This window comes from Dama dama, chromosome 9, assembly GCF_033118175.1.
Source record: "Dama dama isolate Ldn47 chromosome 9, ASM3311817v1, whole genome shotgun sequence".
NCBI classification, from domain to species: domain Eukaryota; kingdom Metazoa; phylum Chordata; class Mammalia; order Artiodactyla; family Cervidae; genus Dama; species Dama dama.
Genome location: NC_083689.1, coordinates 82,188,997 through 82,208,018, shown reverse-complemented (window position 1 = coordinate 82,208,018; position 19,022 = coordinate 82,188,997). Strand labels below are relative to the sequence as shown.

General features: G+C 38.7%; 1 protein-coding gene across 5 annotated transcripts in view; it reads right to left on the bottom strand.

Moving 5' to 3' along the window:
• MSH3 (mutS homolog 3) overlaps nt 1-18,985 on the bottom strand; it is a 173,911-nt gene extending 154,926 nt beyond the window's left edge. Inside the window, exons 1-7 of one of the 5 annotated variants that reach the window (XM_061151922.1) lie at nt 18,724-18,985; nt 16,983-17,103; nt 8,817-9,037; nt 7,313-7,519; nt 5,557-5,673; nt 5,036-5,153; nt 3,036-3,181 (exon numbers count right to left, since the gene is read on the bottom strand). In XM_061151922.1, the coding sequence (XP_061007905.1) occupies nt 3,036-3,181; nt 5,036-5,153; nt 5,557-5,673; nt 7,313-7,519; nt 8,817-9,037; nt 16,983-17,103; nt 18,724-18,915 (1,122 nt within the window). In that variant the 5' untranslated portion in view covers nt 18,916-18,985. Of the gene's footprint in view, nt 1-3,035; nt 3,182-5,035; nt 5,154-5,556; nt 5,674-7,312; nt 7,520-8,816; nt 9,038-16,982; nt 17,104-18,300; nt 18,320-18,549; nt 18,579-18,723 lie in introns of those variants that run through there. The other 4 variants (XM_061151923.1, XM_061151925.1, XM_061151927.1 and 1 more) reach the window with 4 other exon arrangements.
• Nucleotides 18,986-19,022: the final 37 nt, after the last annotated feature.

Genomic DNA, 19,022 nt, shown 5'->3' with positions numbered 1-19,022 from the left:
ATGAAGCAACTATGACTAGTCACCAAACCCTCCTGGGTCTCAGGGTCCTCCTCTGTAAGTGGGAACCAGGTTACTTCCCTCACAAAGTTACCGTGAGGGTCAAATCAGAAAACAAATGAACACTATTTGTAAGCTGTAAAGTGCTGTACATATAGTAGTTATTATTGCTAAAAGTAATACATGATATGCTCCTAGTACCCTGGCCACCAGAGGAGGAGTAAGTTACTATTTTGTTATGTAATGTAAATAAAAAGTATATTTTTTTGCCAAAAACAAAATCAAATATAACGAAATCTGACTAAACCCAATGTGCACAGTCTATCCAGGGAAATAACCATGAGAACTGAGAGCCACTTGCATCACCCCAAGCCAATAATAGCAAAGAAAATCTGGAAAAGATCACAGTTCGGAAAAGTAGAAAAAAATTAAGTCATTTACTCATAGGTCAAGAGGCGATATGGTGGTGGAGGCAAGATTCACATAGTCTGACTCCACAAGTCACACTCCTATTCATTACTGATAATTAAGAAAGGCCTGGGGCCAGTTACAGACTGTGTGAGCAAACAGGAGGCAAAATAACATTCCCTACACTCAAACACGGCTGGTGGAAAGTCAACTGACACAGCCTCTTCGAAAAACAGTCTGGCATTTTCTAGGAAAGTTGAAAGCATCCTGTAAAAATATCCCAGCAATTTCTCCCCTGAGTTAAGAAACTCAGGCACATGCATATCAGAAGCCACATATTAATACAAAAATGTCCACAGTGCATACTCCGTACAAGCAGAAACTGGGACGAATCCACTTGTCCCTTAATGGAAGAATGAATAAATTGTAAAATGAAATACAATGTGGCAATGCAACAAAAGAACTACTAAAGTAACACATGCAAATAAACCTCATGTACAAAATGGTAAACAAAGAAGCAAGATCCAAAAGGAGTAAATACAACATGTTTATATTAATATACTGCTTAAGGTGGTAAAATTGGATCAAAAAGTGAGGAAATTATTATCTTAAAGTCTGGATTATGGTTATCTCTGGAAGCAAGCCCTTCTGTGAACGGTGTTATATTTTCTAACCTGAGGGGCTATCTCACATTACACTGGTAATTTTTGATTTATGCATTTTTTCTTGACTTTTTTTTTTTAATCACTCATTCTTAGCTCAAGACGTTCCTTAATTCTAGCCCATAGGCCTTCTCTAGTGGCCAGATAACTGAACTGTAACTACTCCCAATCTACAACCCAATCTACACCTGGGTTTATCTCCCAATCTACAACCAAACTTGTATAAAAGCTATTTACAGAAGTTCAAGTAATAAATGTATTGGCCAAATTCCTCTTTGTTTTTTAATCAGAGAAATGGTCTATATCATAAAACCTGCAACATCTACTACTCCGTGTGATATGTGACACTGAGAAGACCACAGGCCGTCTACAGACAGAGGGTCTGACTGCACTGGCGCTACAACAGGAAAGCCTTTGATTTCAGACTAACTCCCAGTATCCACAGGATGACTCCTAGGTAGTGACTGGGGAGCAAGCGACACTCATCACAACAGCGAAACACCCAGCAAGAGCGGGGTTCAGGGAGACGAGCTCCGTTTCAGCCACACTGAACTGGAGGGCCTTGTCCAGTGGAGAGCTGGACACGGAACACTGCTCAGCGGTTTCTGGCAGCCTGGGTGGGAGGGGAGTTTGAGAGAGAATGGACATGTGTATGTGTACATGCAGGCTTGAGGCTCTCCACTGTTCACCCGAAATGATCACAACATAACTATACCCCAACGCAGAATACAAAGCTAAAAAAAAAAGAGTAAGTCCCAAGAAAATGACTGAGATGGAAACTATCGATTCTCATTTCTCACATGCCAGTTCATACACTATGTTCACTTTGGCAAGATGCCAAAGAGTATTTCTAAAAGCACGAAATAGGAGTTGTATATACAATCAGCTCTGCTCCTTAGACTGAGTTCCAGGTAAGTATAAAATAGCACATTACATCTGTTAAAACTAAAAAGCAAATAACTTTACTATTTGTAGATAGGTTCAACTGCCTGCAGCTAGATAAAAAGTGCTTCTCAAGGATAAAAAAATACAATCATTTAGAGTCCCCAATAGTAACACTAACTCCCAGAGAGAATGGCTTACTTTTAAGCAAACATCAAAGTTAACACCAAGTTATGCAGCCAGAATGAGGTATCAAAAGGTATTTTGGAGACATTTGGGCTGTAAGAATTTTTACTAATATTGTAGCTGGTTGCTAAAGTTCAAAAATATAAAGAGAATGGGTTATTACTTAGGCAAGGAGTCCTGCTTCTGCTTAACACAACAATGGAGTCTAATAGTAGTTCCAAGAGGCCCTTAAGTCTAAGATTTTAAGCAGAGTCCAAATAGGTCTCTAAATGGGCAAATCTGCTCACAAACTGCCAGAAGGCAAGATCAATAAAACTACAATTCACAAACTATACTCACCTGGAAGACTGGTTATAAATATTCCTAATGTTTATTTTTCCTTTTTCCATTTATTTTTATTAGTTGGAGGCTAATTACTTTACAATATTGTAGTGGTTTTGCCATACATTAAAAATGGAGTTTTGAATTGGCCAGTTATAACCCTTAACTACTCTTTCCTCTAAAACTAGATATGACAAACCCATAATTGTTTGCCTTTAACTTCAAATCTAGGGGAAATTTGTAAAACCCTTTGTTATCCATGCACGTGTTGACTTATATGTTTTATTCTGCTATCTGAACACTGTTTGCATACATGCCTGTCACTGTGTCTATCTTCAACCCTAAACTACTAGAGCACATGGACAGAAAACTACTTGGATCCCTCCAAAACACAGACTGCCAAACAGTCATGTAAGAAGATTTATATTTTAACATATAAAATTAGGAGGGAAATGTTTTTCTAGTACAATTACTTGAAGACACAACCCACCAAATAGCCTCATTATAAACCATACATGATTTCTCGTATTTAAAGATACCATGAACATATCATTTGTTCTTCACCTACAAAGTACTTACCACAACTCCAATGGAAACGCTCCCCTTTTTTTTGTCTTTAACGTTTTCTTTGTTTTCACAGATACACAGAAGATAGCTGGTAGAAGTATCAGTCATTACCTCATCGACATTTACAGCATCATCCAGCTTGACTAAAGGATTCACATGTGATAATTATTAAGGAAAAACAAATGCTACAGTCCCATGAGCTTTTCCTCCTTAAAATAATAGTTCATTTTCCTGGACATTTTTGCTCTATACAAAATCTTCCATACAGCATTCATTCTTCTGATTTACACTGATCATAGTTACAACGCCATATCTTCCCTAAGATATAAGATTCATGAGAACAGACAACTATTATCCTCTCACTTCCAAAAGGCCTGGAATATACCTCAAATCCTATGGAAGCCCAAACATAATCCTTGAATCCTTAACAATACCATAAAGCTTAATTCCCCAAGTCACAGCATGAATACACTAAAATAGTGTAAATCACTTCCCCTTGCTAAAGTGCCTAACACCTCTCAGACATAGCAAGAGAATTTTTTAAAAAACATGAGAAAACCAAAAAAGAAAAAAAAACATATGTGTGTATGTGTGTGTGTGTGTGTGTGTGTGTGTGTGCGCGCGTGTCTGTGCGCATGCGTGCATAATAAGTCCATTAAATAAATTCTCAGGGATGAAAGCTGTTTTTGGACATAGTCAGTCTGGGAACACTCACTTTGGGCATCAGCTGATAAGAGAGTAAAAGAGAAGTGGGAAGGGGTGCTGTTTTAGAAACAGGCTTTAAAAAAGAGATTCAAGTTTGGGCAAAAGAAACAACAGAATTACCAAGTTCTTACAGCCTGATCAGCTTAGAACAATACAGAGCTGTTAATAGTTTGGGGTCCATTCTGAGTGAAAAACTGTTCCCTATTCATGGTATTAACAGAAAAAAACAGCTTTCAGGGTGTGGGTAGAAGCTCCGTAGGACTCTAAATAAGCATATCTATAATAAAAATAACAGAAATACTACTGCCACACAGAGTCATTTAAGACTTTATCCCTACATTCTTTTATTCTGAGAGACCTGACCCCATCCCACAGTAAAGAAAGCATTTCCTTATCATATTTCATATGTAATTATTCAGTTTTTTAAGTTGACAAAATTTTATGACTCTGCTGTTAAAATCATTTGGCTTCAAGTAACTTATTGAACTGATAAATGACCAAAAACTGGGGAGCAGTCACTGTATATACTGAAGATTCTTACAAAGTGAGAAAGCTTACAATCCATTTTCAAAAGTAGTACAATTCTTACAACACTAACAGTTAATGAAGATGACCTACTATTATCTTTTATAAGCAGTTAACTGTGTGTTAACTTTGTAGTTTTCACACTGCGACGTTAGTAAGTTATTTTGTAGGTCTCACTTAGGAAGATGTACAGGAGTTTGTAAGCCTAAGCAACCAACCACTGACAACACAGGCCTTGGGAAGATGTAATTTCACATCAGTTGCTGACTTGCTGTCATCATTTACCAGGCTCTCTTTCTTTCTCTTAAAATATGATGACCTCTTCTTTAACTGTGGCTTTTGAAAAATGCCTCTTTCTAGCCAAAGCCAACCCTTCTCTCTTGAGTTATCACACTAGTCAGAGGTCCAAGTAACCATACAGCCTCATCTCATCAAAAAGGTACCCCATCACAGTTTGGAATGGACATGTACAGACTGCTATATCTAACATGGATAACCAACTAGGACCTATGGTATCAGGCCCCTGGAACTCAGCTCAGTGTTATGTGGCAGCCTGGATGGGCGGAAAGTTTGCGGGAGAACACACACATGTATATACATGGCTAAGTCCCTTGGCTGTTCACCTGAAACTACCACAACACTGTTAATCAGCTATATCCCAATACAAAATACAAAGCTTATTTTTTAAAAAAGTACCCAATCAAAGAACAGTTTTTAAAAATGTTATTTAAAACAAAGGCCTTGTAACATTTAAGAAAAAAATTCCTACTCAAAAAGGATATCTTCTCCAATAAGTGTAGATTTTGTATAAAGAGCAGTCAGTTTCCGGGAAAAGAGTGAACTTTTGTTGTCCCCAATAGCCTTTAAAGCAGCTGTTTCAGTTTGCTTCACAACTCCCACCTTCAACAAAAGTAATAAACACTGCATGTTGAATATGATGGAAAACTTGTTAAGATGACATTATTTCTAGTTTAGAAGTTTAATTTTGAAACATTTAAAATAAACAAACTAGTCCACAATGTCCAGATGTAGGACTTAAGTTTAAGTAATAAGTAACACAAGGACCTTGCAAGTGTGGATAAATCACTAAGAAACACTTCAACACACGGTTGAAAAATTTTTTTACCCTAAATATCTAATATGTTAAAAACTCATGAAGATAAAGTGCTAATAATTATGACAAACTTTAATTTCTCCAAAATGCCCAATTCCAAAACCAATTACAGCCTCCCACCTTACAAACGCCTCCCTCTCCAGAAGAGACTCCAACCCCCTTCTCCCACAAATTGAAGCCAAAGCTGACCTTATATCCTTTGGCCACAAGGCGGCGTACGTGAACAAACAGTCGGTGAGTAGGTATGCTTGCTGTCATAAAGTTGTGATCTAAATGGCAATAGATATTGAGCTCCCGGGCTGCAATCTAAAAAAATTTTAAAAGAAAATATCAGTAAGTTTCTATTTCAAGATTCCCTGTGTGGTGTTTGTCCACTTTGTTAAAAATCCATCCAGGTATATATTTAGGATTTGTGCACTTCTCCAAGTGGTATGTCAATAAAACATTTAAAAGATATTCCCTGTGCAGAAACCTACGGTTTCATCTTTTTTTAACAGTGTCCATGGCCTCAAGGCCAACATCTATATCTATAAACAACTTGGAAAAATATGACATGTTTTCTTTTACGTCCTTAGATGTATCAAAACCTTAAAGTGCTGAACTTCCCCTGTGCAAAACAGTATAAGGGTATAATGGAATAAGACTTTGCTACTTAGCATGTGCAAATAACTGAAAATTAGGAGATACAACACAGTGTACATAAATGATAAACCTCCCTGGACAGAGGGCATCTTTGAGGAAGTGAAAAGAAAACCCCAAGGTCTGGTTGGCTAATCAATTAGGGTTAGGGTTAGGGTTAGCGAGTGATAGGAATGTGGAATCCTGTAGCACCACCTGATTCCCTACTTTTTTCTAAGAAGCATCATGGCAGACTTCCCTGGTGGTCCAGTGGTTGAGGGCCAACGCAGGGGACCTGGGTTTGATCCCTGGTCTGGGAAGATTCCGCATGCCATGGGGCAGCCATGCCCAGGCACCACAACTACTGAGCTTGTGCTCTAGGGCCTAGAGATCAGAACTACTGAGCCCACATGCTCCAACTACTGAAGCCTGCTTGCCTAGAGCCCGTGCTCCACAAAAGAAGCCACTGCATGAGAAGCGTGTGCATCTCAACAAAGAGCAACCCAACTTAGACTAAGACAGCAAAATGACTGATCTACAAAGACCTGTAGGACTTCACACACCTGTCGGTAGGCCAGCACAGTTAATGTGCTCATCTAAGAAAATTCATAAAGTAAAGGTAAAAAGAGGAATATCAGACAGCTCAATTTTTTTTTTGGTGTGAGTCTTCATTAGGAATACTCACATGATTATGATTCATTCACTAACTATTTGGTTCATCCACAATTAACTTTTGACGGATGAAAGCCACTAGGTAAGCAGCATGGAGACTAAGTATGAACATTCCAAGCAGAACCACTCACTTCCCCACAGATTTAGCATCCACCAAGCTTGCTTCTGTTTATATGTAGTGTTTACTTTAAATGAAAGCTTTAAATGGGGCTTCCCTGGTGGCTCAGGGGTAAAGAATCTACCTGCAATGCAGGAGACCCCAGTTCGATTCCTGGGTCGGGAAGATCCTCTGGAAAAGGGATAGGCTACCCACGCCAGTATTCTTGGGCCTCCCTGGAGGCTCAGCTGGTAAAGAATCCGCCTGCAATGCCGGAGACCTGGGTCCGATCCCTGGATTGGGAAGATCCCCTGGAGAAGGGAACAGCTACCCACTCCAGTATTCTGGCCTGGAGAATTCCATTGACTCTATAGTCCATGGGGTCGCAAAAAGTTGCACACAACTGAGCAACTTTCACTTTTCTTAAATGAAAGCATTTTTAAAAGGCAACTGATTACACTAGCTTTTTCATCAGGTCAGAAAGCGAAACGAAAACACTGGAAAATATTTAAGGCTGGACAAGAAAATCATGAAATAATGCCTAAGAAAATAACTTACCTCTGCATCTTCCCCAAAGAATCTATACTTATATCCACATTCCACACACAAAATTGCATCTTTCTGCTGCTGCTTCATTTCTAAGTATTGTAATTCTAAGGGTGTGTAGATGCTTTTAGTCCGTTTATTAGATGGTTTAGAATCAGAAGTTTTCTGTAGGTTTTCAGAACTCCTTTGTGATGGTCCAAAATGGCTGAATGTCTTGTCCTGGCAACCAAAAGGTTTTATAGTTTAAAAAGTATTAACCTTAATAATAGTTCAAGAGAGAAAGAGAGAATGTAAATTTGGCACAAAGCTAATAATTGGTGAATCCAGGTGAAAGGTTTACAGGAGTGTATTGTACATTTAGGCAAATTTTCTTGCACGTTTGGAATTCTTTCAAAGTAAATGACTTTAAAAAATTGAGCCAAACTAAACTACTACTTATCTTAAGAAAATTTTGAAAGCCTAAAATAAAATGTCATATACTATATGTTTTTTTTCCGGCCAGTTCATGAATCTGGACTTTGCAGAAAGGAGTGTGAACTTCTGAAAATCACATACAAAATTGTGTTGGTCTGAGTATTCTTCTGAGTAAAGAGTCCATAGTTTCATTAGATTTAAATGACTCAAAAAAAAAAGTAAAGGACTATTTCTTTAATTCAGTAGTTCTCAACCATGGCTACACATTAAAATGAGAGCTTTTAAATGATACCCAAGTTCAGTTTTTCATGAACACTAAGTAAACATGATTCTGAGAAAGGGTTCTGATGATTTTTTTTTTTGAAAGTTCTGTTCTCTTTTTTTTTAACTGACATATAGTTGACACACAATATCATGTTAGTTTCAGGTGTGCAACATGGTGATCTGACAATCAAATACATTATGAAATAATCACAAGTCCAGTAATTAATTGTCACCATACAAAATTATTACAGTAAGGTGATCTCATTTAAAGCTGGGCTTCACCACTAATTCTGAATTATAGATTTCAACGACGGATCAAGAGTTAAATACCCTGATTTTGCAATGGTGAAAAACACTAATAGTCACAAGACAGTAGAAGAAGTAAGGAGCCCATATGTATTTAGTTAACTTTTCTATTTACTGTATCAGCCAAGCTTTAACTGAAAACCACAAAACATCTCTATAAATTATTTACCATGATTTTCTAGATTAATCATGGAAACTATAAGAAGGACTATAAGAAACTGTGCTTCTATTAATTATTAATAAAGAATTACCCCCAAATTAGTGACTCCTAACCTAGGCTGTATATCAGAATCAGCTGGGAGGTTTTATTTTGTGTTGTTTTAATAAAACAAATCTATGCCACCATAATAGTAAATCAGAATCTCCAGGAATTAAAAAAAAAAAATCTAAGAGGCAGAAGCTCCCTCAGCTGATTTGGATGATCAGCCAGGTTTGGGAACCCATGTCCCGGGTGAACCCACAGAACCTAATGGTACTTGAGAACCTACCGTTCTAAGTTAACTGGATATCCATCCATATAAGAGTCACATACCTTTTGACTAGTTTGGGATTTGGAATCTTCAGAAGAAACTGCATTCTTTGCACGTAGAAGATCAATATCCTCAAAATCAGTACATTTTGGCAGAACTGCAAACTTCCTCTGAAGAGGTTCTGTCTGGACTCTATTTTGAGGAAGGGCAGAATCGCAGCAGAATTCTTTCAGTTTTTCCAGAGACTTTAAAACAGTCCTGGTCCTCAGATGTTTCTTGGGCTCTTAGCAAATCAGACGAAAACATAACAATAGTATTTTGTCTCATTATGTCAATTCATAATCAGCATAGGATTTTTACAGAAGGATCTTCTCAGTTAAGGCAATGAATCTAACTATAATGTGATAAAGAAATAAAGAAATCTTGGGCTCAGGTTGAAGATGGCATAATGAAACACACATCTAATTTCACTTCGTCCTGAAACCTTATTAAAAACTACAATACAGCAGAGAGAAGAAGAGATGACAACTGCAAACAAAATATCTCAAAGAAGAAGGAAAAAATGGATAAGCAATAACCAATTTAGTACACCTGAAAGCTAAATCCTTAGTCAGTAATATACAAAAAACCAAGAACCAATCCTATTTACAACACAAAATGAAAGGGTCAAGAATCACTGCAAGAGTAGCTCTGGAAATGGAAAAATGGGAGGTTCTAAAACAAAGAGGGCTGTGAATGGGAAGGGAGCTTGGGGGAGAATGGATAGATGTACATGTGTAGCTGAGTCAATTCGCTGTTCACCTAAAACTCACAACATTGTTAATCAGTCATACTCCCATATAAAATAGTTTAACAAGTAAATAAAGTAAAATCAAATAAATAGGACTGGTTCAAAACAATTAAATCCTTAGACCTCTAGCCCCTCCAAGCTCAAAGATAGCTGTCCTCCACCTCCCTCAGAAGAAGACTGGCAATGTGTCTGGAAAAGGCAAAAGGGGCACAGGTGAGATGCAGTACTGTGCCTGCGTCATAAGAATAATGGAATGTAGGTTTACTGGATGCCCAGAGACCAGCCTCTTCTCACCAGCTCTCAAAACACTGGGGCCAAAGCTCTCCCTCCAGGCAAGAGCACAGAAGACTCTGACGGGAAACTTTCCATAGGCAAGTCCTAAAGATCCTGAAACCAGGAATTCACAGGGAAACCCGAAACCCTACCCCCAGGACACCTGCCTCCCTGCCTCCATAGCTTTGCTCATGCCATTCTTTCTCCCTGAAATGCCCAGGACCCCAAATTCCACATGTCAAATTGTACTCATTTCATCAAGACCCATCTCAAAACTACTTTTTCCATGAAACTCTGCTAATTCTCCCAGTTAAGAGTCATGTTTTCCTTCCTCTATGTTAAAATAACAAAATCACATCTTTCTACAGCCCGTACCACACTTTGCCAATTAGCTGTTATTAAGAAGCAAGCAATCCATAAAATAAGGGACATAATCACATATTGGGTATTTATAATAATACAAGCCAGAATACATTTTTTTGCCCCGAAGAGCAATAAAATTAGGCAGTTTACTTTTAAATATAAAGAAATGGGACTGCATTTATCATCTCTTACCTTTCCCGTTAAAGCAAAACACTCAGGACAAGAGATGTGCTTCACTCATTTCTGAAAGTTTAAATCATCTCATATTCATATCAAAACTCTTTTTAGGTATATACTTTACCCTGTCTCCTGTTAACCTTATAGCTAGAAAAATATATATTTGAAATTTCTTTCAAATGAGATATTCATCTTATTTACTATTACTCTCCCCTTTTCAGGATGTATACTTGAATCACTCTTCAAAAATATACTGTAAGTTTTTATATTATATAAGAACTTTTCTCCTATCTATACAAAAAAACTTTCCCAGGGTGGGGGTGGGATATAAGTCTTAGAGTTGTACTTATGTAAAAAAGTAGTATCTGAAACTGAAGTGTTAAAAACAGGTGAAGTAGCCAGGGACTCTTCTGACTACTGAATATTCTGTTCTGTTCTTCACATGATTTATGTTTTAAGTAAAGTTCACATTTCAAAGATTCCATGTTTATGGCCTTATTTCCACAAACTTCAGGGTCTGTTTGGCTGGATCTAGAGCAAGGCCTTAGCATGTATGTGGTCAGACTCCATGATGGCTGACTTTCCCACTTCCTCTTCCTTACATCCTTCTCCACTGCACTCTCACCATGCCAAGAAGATTCCCTCATGAAGCTCCATCCCTGAGTTATGCTCAACTCAGAAAGGCTTATATTGGTTCAGATATGATCCTGGATTGAACCGGTTTTTCTGTATAACCTCTCTGCCACCCTTCTACATCTCTTAAAATTTGTTCTCTCCTTTTTCTGTGTAGCCATCTTTCATCCTTAAGCTAGAATGTCTTTTATGGGTGCACCTCAGCTCAAGAGACAGGGAAGAAGACATCCCACCCTTATTCAGTTATATCAAGCCATTATGATTCCTGAACTATAAAATAAGGGAAAGAACTGGTACATAAGAAATGATGCAAAGTTACAATTTTTTCCTAATGCTCCTAGGGACATCATATCTTGAGCCATTTAAAAGAAAACCAGGAGGAAATATGAACATGTTTATCTGTGGAAAGAATGAAGCTTACAGAGGAAAGCCAAAATCTGTCATTGCCTTTCTCACAGACATCTAAGAGAGATATTTACACCTTCTAAGGAAGGACTGATGCTGAAGCTGAAACTCCAATACTTTGGCCACCTCATGCGAAGAGCTGACTCATTGGAAAAGACCCTGATGCTGGGAGGGATTGGGGGCAGAAGGAGAAGGGGATGACAGAGGATGAGACGGCTGGATGGCATCACCGACTCGATGGACATGAGTTTGAGTAAACTCTGGGAGTTGGTGATGGACAGGGAGGCCTGGCGTGCTGCAGTCCACGGGGTCACAAACAGTCGGACACGACTGAGCAACTGAACTGAACTGAACTGAACTGAAGGCCCTCAAGGGAAAAAACTAAATGGAAGCCCTCTCAAATAAAAAGCCCCCAAGAGCTATAAAACCCTTATGCCTCAGAGGAGACATAGATATAGGCCCCAGTTCCTCCCTTAGGCTTGAGGAAGACTGTAACCACTGTGAAAAACCTGACTGGTCAAACACTGAGTACACTGTGTGTGTGCACACTTAGTCGTGTCCGACTCCTTGTAACCCTATAGAGTGTAGCCTGCTGGACTCCTACGTCCATGGAATTCTCCAGGCAAGAATATGGGAGTGGGTTGCCATTCCCTTCCCCAGAGGCTCTTCCGGACCCAGCAATCAAACCCACATCTTGTGTGTCTCCTGCACTGACAAGCGGATTCTATACCATCTGAGGCACCAAGGAAGCCCCTGAGTACAGGGTGTGTGTGAAAGTCACTCAGTCGTGTCCAACTCTTTGCGACTGTATAGTCCATGGAATTCTCCAGGCCAGAACACTGGAGTGGGTAGCCATTCTCTTCTCCAGGGGATCTTCCCAACACAGGGATCAAACCCAGGTCTCCCACATTGCAGGTGAGCACAGTGTACTATGAAAATTAAAAGGAAAATGGAATTGGGAGGCCAGCAGGGGGAGCTCTCCTGCACACACAGTGTCAATACAGATCCCAACAGGAAGAGACTTACCTTGCATCTCCTACAGAAGTGATACTACTTGACTACTACCAGAAGGAGGAAGATTTTCTCCAAGCCTGACAACAGTTCAACCAATGAGAGACTGTCACAACTCAGCCAAAGAAAACCCTCTATGTTCTGAACTCCCAAATTCCTCTAGTCAACTTTCTATTTGTAACAAACCCTCCCAACTTCCCTTTCTCCTTTTTATAAAGAGTTTTCTCTCCTTTGCCTTGCCAGACTTGCATGATATTTGCTATAGCTGCATGTCCTGTATTCTCTGCTGCCCCCAGATAAAGCCATTTTGCTGGTAAAATAATTGGGTTGTTTTTACTGTTTTAAGTTAACAGTACCCAAACAAACCTTAGCAACCTCTATATTCTGCTCCTATATTTAAAACTTCACTTATACTATCTCGTTTTCTGAAGATGCCATGAAATGAGCCATCAAACTGGCACAATATGAGATTAAGACTTGGCAGCATTATCACTAGTCTCTGAGCCCTTAAGAGGATATACCCTAGAAATAAGGCCACTGGTTGCTGTCCCAAGACGTTAAATAGACCAAAAATTCCTTGCTAAAAATCTTTCACTGAAATTAACACTTTCACTGTTTGAGCTTTAAATTTTGTGTGCCATAAAATGGAAATACATAATAGTTACTTTCCTCAAGACCACTCCTCTACACTTAGGTTATGAATGATCAAGGAGGAAGGAGAATTATCATATTTTAAATGAAGAATTTTAATCTAGAAGGAAGCACAGAATAGATGCTAAAATATAAATACACCATTATAAACATATTTTTAAAAATCTGTACAAGAACCTGTTTTACAGATAAAATAATTCATCATCTTAAAAAAAGGAAAAAAAGAAAAACCTTTGTAATATTACAAACATATTTTACGTTGGTTAAATTAAACACAATGTTCAAGCAAAACCAATCTACACTGAAGTCAGGATAACAGTTATCCTGGGTCGGGGGAAGGGGTTGCAATGGGAGGGAGCACAGAGAGATTTCTGGGAGTCCTAGTAATACAGCTTCTTGATCTAAAAGATAGTTACAGAGGTGACTTCAGTTTGTGAAATTTATCAAGCTTATAATTCTCTACATATCTTAAACATCTATAAAGAATTAAAAACAACAACAAATCCATGTTCATAGATCTCAGGGTGTCAAGAACCGTCTGGAAAGACAAGCTACAGCCAATGTTTTAGCGTGTTTAAGCTGGAAATAAGACATTTAAACTTAGGTAGATAAAAAATAATACATAAGTAGGATAAGGTCTTAAAAAGAAAAATAAACAAATTTAAGAGCCAGTTTCAAATCTTGTCTAACAGTAGAAACCCAGGCAAGCAGTAGAACTTTCTCTTAATTTAAAAAACTTATTTTTTAATCTCAGTGCCTTTGTTTTAAATATTCATTCCAAACTGAGGCATGCTGTTTTAAACTTCTAAAGGTGATTTTTTTTAATAGTACAAAATAAAAATGGAAAGTTCATTGGACAAAATTTTTCACCTTCTATAATAAGTATAGTCATTATAGAATACAAAAATGGGAATTTGAGGAATGGTATATTTAATTCCATGGACAAATTTGATTTTTTTCATTAAAGCTAAGTAGCTTTATCCTCAGCCATAAAAAAAAAAAAAAGAATGCCATTAGCAGCAACATGGGTGGAGTTTGATTATCATACTGATGAAGAAAGCCAGAAAAAGACACATATCATATGATATCACTTACATGTGGGATCTAAAATATGATACAAATGAATTTATTTACAAAAAAAGAAACAAGACGCACAGACATAGATATAAACTTATGGTTACCAAAGGAGAGGTGGGGTGGATAAATTATGAGTTTGGGATTAGCAGATATAAACTACTATATATGTATATATAGAGAGAGATAGATATATAAAATAGATAAATAACAAGGACCTACTGTATAGCAAGGCAACTATACTCAATATTATATAATAACCTATAAGGGAAAGAAATCTGAAATATATATAGGTATATACATATATAAATAACTGAATCACTTTACTGTATACCAAAATCTAGCACAACACTGTAAATCAACTATGCTTTGATTTAAAACATGTTACTTAAAAAAATTTTTTGATTAAGTAGCTTTCACTTTAGGATATTAGTGTGTAATAATTATAAATACTGGTTGATGTCTTTTATAAAATGGTTCAAGGATAACCTGGCAATTATATGAATATAAGGCAAATTTCAATTAGAACTTTCTGGGTACCGTTTAAAGGCATAATATCTGACACATTTTCCAGGTCTTTTTTTAATTGTATATTATTTTAATATACTCTAGTTATATTTTATTGTATCCTTAATTGATTTTGTAAAGTCCAAATTTATATAGTTTTAAGATAATGGATATCTGTATTTTTCAAAATGCTTTTGAGACAGTTCTACACTATGTTTATCTGTAATTAAAATAATATTAATAACAAAAAGCAAGTCTGAATTTGGGGAGATTTTATTTATTAAAGGTAGCCAGACATGTATATACCACTGAACTGTACACTTTAAAATGGCTAAGATAAATAAATAAATAAATAAATAAAATGGCTAAGATATAAATTTCACCATATAAAATAAAAAGTTTTAGTTAAAATTTAAACAAATTCTGTTATGAAATAACAAAATTAAATCACAAGAAGATGAACAACAAGAAATTAAATCAAAAAACTTTTGAAAGGGGTACAACAGACAAAAAGGTCACATACTCTATGATTCTACTTATATGAAATGTTCAGAACAGGCAAATCTATAGACAAAAAATAGATTCGTGCTTAACTTAGGCCTGAAGGGGTGCTATTGGGGGAAAATGGGAAGTGACTGCTAACAGGTACTGAGTTTCCTTTGAGGGTGATGAAAATGTTCTAAAATTAACTTTAATGAGGGCTGCACAATTCCGCGCGTATACTAAAAGCCATTAAACTGTACATGCTAAATGGGTAAACTGTATAACCTGCAATTATATCTTAATAATTCTGATATTTAAAAAAAAAAAAATTAGGTGGAGTAATCACCCAGCTTTTGACTGGTGAAAACTCTTTCTTCTTCCTGAGAGCAACATTCACAACATTCCAAGTCTGATGCCCCATTTCTACCTCATCTCTCCTGGGTGCCAGGGTAAGTCACTGAAGTGTGGTAACCCTCATACCTCACATATCACCCATCTCTTCTTCTATAAAAGGAGAATAACAAGGGTTGTTGGGAAGAATAAAATAACTACAAAAAGCCTCTAGAACAACGGCAGGCAAACAGATGCTGTTCATTAACAGCTTGAAGACTTTACTTAAAAACTAAGTAGATCAGGTCTATGCAGAGTAATGAAGCAAAGAAAAGAAAATGCAAACTCTGTCAAGTCATGCCTCCAGTCACGGCCCATTCAGGTCGGAGGAGGAAAAGAGTATCTTCAGACCTATCTTTCACTTTAATCACGCCTCTCCATTTCTACAGTTATTTCATACACAAATTCAAATTTTACTTCTTAATCCACCAAACTGAAACTTTTCTTTTTTGCTTTTGACTCATTTTCCTTGGGCGTCCCTGGTGACTCAGATGGTTTAGAATCTGCCGGCAATGCGAGAGACATGGGTTCGTTCTCTGGGTTGGGAAGATACCCTGGAGAAGGGAATGGCTACCCACTCCAGTATTCTTGCCTGGAGAATTCCATGGACAGAAGGGCCTGGCAGGCTATAGCCCATGGGGTCACAAAGAGTTGGACACAACTGAGTGACTTTCACTTCACTTCACTTCATTTTCTTTACCTAATTTCATGAGAATAATGAAGAAAGAAGCATTCTCTCTCCTCTCCTATCATAAACTGTCTGAGGCCAATTAACTAAAGAAAAATTTGCTCAACTATCTGTATCCAATACCTCCGCTAGAAATCCAGGAGCTCAGGAATGGTGGTTTTACCCAAAATCTTTTCACATACAGAAGAAACAGCTCCATGATTAAAAAGGACAGGATAGATCTACACGTCCTAACACTGAATATTGTTCAAAATGTTCTAAGAGGGGGGGAAAAGTCACAAATTAGTATATATAGTATAATACAATTTATGAAATATTATTAGTTAACTAATTTGTGGTATGTGTTTATATATACAGATGTGCATAAGTAGAAAAATCTGGAAGAATATACAGCATCTCCAAAAATCAGCACTAGGCCTTACTGAAAGAGAGACTATGAGGTCTTTGACTGTCTACCTTCAACGTTTCTGAATTGTTTGAAAATTTTATAACAAGAATGTTTTACTTTTATAATCAAGACCAAAATTTGCTAAAGGGAATAAAAGACAAAATTGAAAGAACTACAGCCAAATTGCAGAACTCCAGCTTTTATCCCTATTTCTCCAACCTTCTACCCATACACCACCACTTAAGAAGATGCCAGTCTACTCAAACACTATGGAAGCCTTTCTCCCCACAGGAAAAAAATGGCCCAATTCTCCAATAGCCTCCTCTACCCTCAGGAGAACACAAGAATACCAGAGCCATGACTTATGAGAACGAAGAAACTCCCCCAGAACTCACCAGAGTTCCCAGACATTACAGAATCACTTCCTTCTTCCTTTGCTTGGACATTCCTTGCTTTCTTTTTAACTGGCCCATCACTCTCCAGGGCTCTCTTTTTACTTCTGTCAATTTCTGCAACCTGTGTTAGAAAAGGATGTGTCATCTCTAGTCTCAAAATGTGATGTACGGAAAATAATTTAAACTTTACTTCTGAATGACAGTAGGTTCATAGAATTGTCTACTTAGAGCTATGGGTGAACTGTTTTTACCATCATCAAAGATAAGCTGAAGGTCAGGTTATGAGCCTCGGCATCTCAAGCAGTCCTAGAATTAGAACCAAGGCGCTACTTTTCTTCACTTAATCAGCCTTGCCCTATCTCAGATTATGAATCACACTACTTACCTATGTTAAATAGAACACCTTCAAGAAAAAAACTAACATTTAGACAATTAAAGAAGGGTATCATTTTTGAAATGTTAATTGTAATTTAACTTTTATGTTCAAACGTGGCTTATGTTTTACCACTGAAGATGCCACAAGATTATGGGCTGTATGCTGGCAGAAAAACTGTCAAAAACTTAGGTCCTTCACCAAATGACCTCTGAACAGTAGGCGTAAAATAAAATCTTGGTGAATTCATGGAAATGTACCTATGGTCAAAAAACAAAGACAGGAGAGAAACAATCCTCTATAGAAGAAATATAAATGAAGGGAACAAAATTTTGAAGCAGCCAAGCTGTCACCTGCTTTAAAACCTGGAGGGTTACTTAAAAGCCAATCTACAACTCCCTGCCACATTTTCAGTTTGACAAATGCTGTACCAGGGAGCCCCAATGAGGGCTCACCCTTAGGCTTTCCTCTGTGGCAGTGTTCCTGGTCAAAAACAAAACAAAACTATTTTACTCAAAGGATGGCAAGCAACATGAAGGTCCCAACGACTAGCACATCTGTATCGTCTAAAGAAACTTTATCCACTCAAATCGTGTATCAGACTTTATAATCTGAATCACAAGGGGTAGGTACAGTCACCAGGGAACCGCACCTAAGTCATGACTTTTACTGGTAATCGCCCAAAACATTGAGCAAGGCTGTTGCAACCCTAAAAACTGGAGATTTAACGCCAGTTTTCATCCGGTCACCTAACTAAACACATACAAATGAACAAGGCTCTTCTTCAACCCTCAATTCAGAAAAAAAAAAAGGCGGGGGGGGGGGGGGGGGGCAGGTAGAATGAAGATTAAAAGAGGTATCCTCTGACCCTACCCATCAGAATGGGAGTCAGGAGACCTGAGTTTCTGTCTCAGGGCAGCCATTAAGAGTTGGTGTGACCCTAACCTCAAAACTAACACCGTAAGTGTGAGTGTGAAGTGAAAGTCGCTCAGTGGTGTTCGAGTCTTTGCGACCCCATGAACTTCTCCATGGAATTCTCCAGGCCAGAATACTGGAGTGGGTAGCCTTTCCCTTCTCCGGGGGATCTTCCCAACCCAGGGATCGAACCCATGCAGCATTGCAGGCAGATTCTTTACCGGCTGAGCCACAAGGGAAGCCCTGTTCGAAGGGCACCTAGGCTGGAGGCGGGCCTACCTCTTCCTACCTTCTCCTTCCTGGGCCCCGCCCCGTTCCCGTCTGACCCAGTCACCTCGCCGATTCTCGCGCACAGTCCCCGCCTCATCCCGCCCCACCCACAAACGCTGCCTCCGCCCGTCTGGCCCCGCCCCCTTTCCCCGATGGCCCCGCCCTGTCCTGGACCGAACCCACCACGTGTGGCTGCAACTGCGGCGGGAGCGTGGACGCTAGAGGCGCCGCGGAGTCAGAGTCAGGGTCCGCCTTCTCGGCTGCACCCGCTGGGTATGCGGTGGATTTCAGGCTTCCCGTAGACTGGAAGAATCTGCTTAAAACAGCCTGCCTTGCAGACGCTGGGCTGGAGGAGGCCAGCTTCCGGCGCGACATCGCAAGGCCGGGAGTCAACAGCCCGAGAGCCGGGCCGAGCCGGGAGCGCGGGCCCGCGGCCGCAGTTCCCGGGGCGTCTGCAGGCGCGAGCACGTCGTGACCCGGCG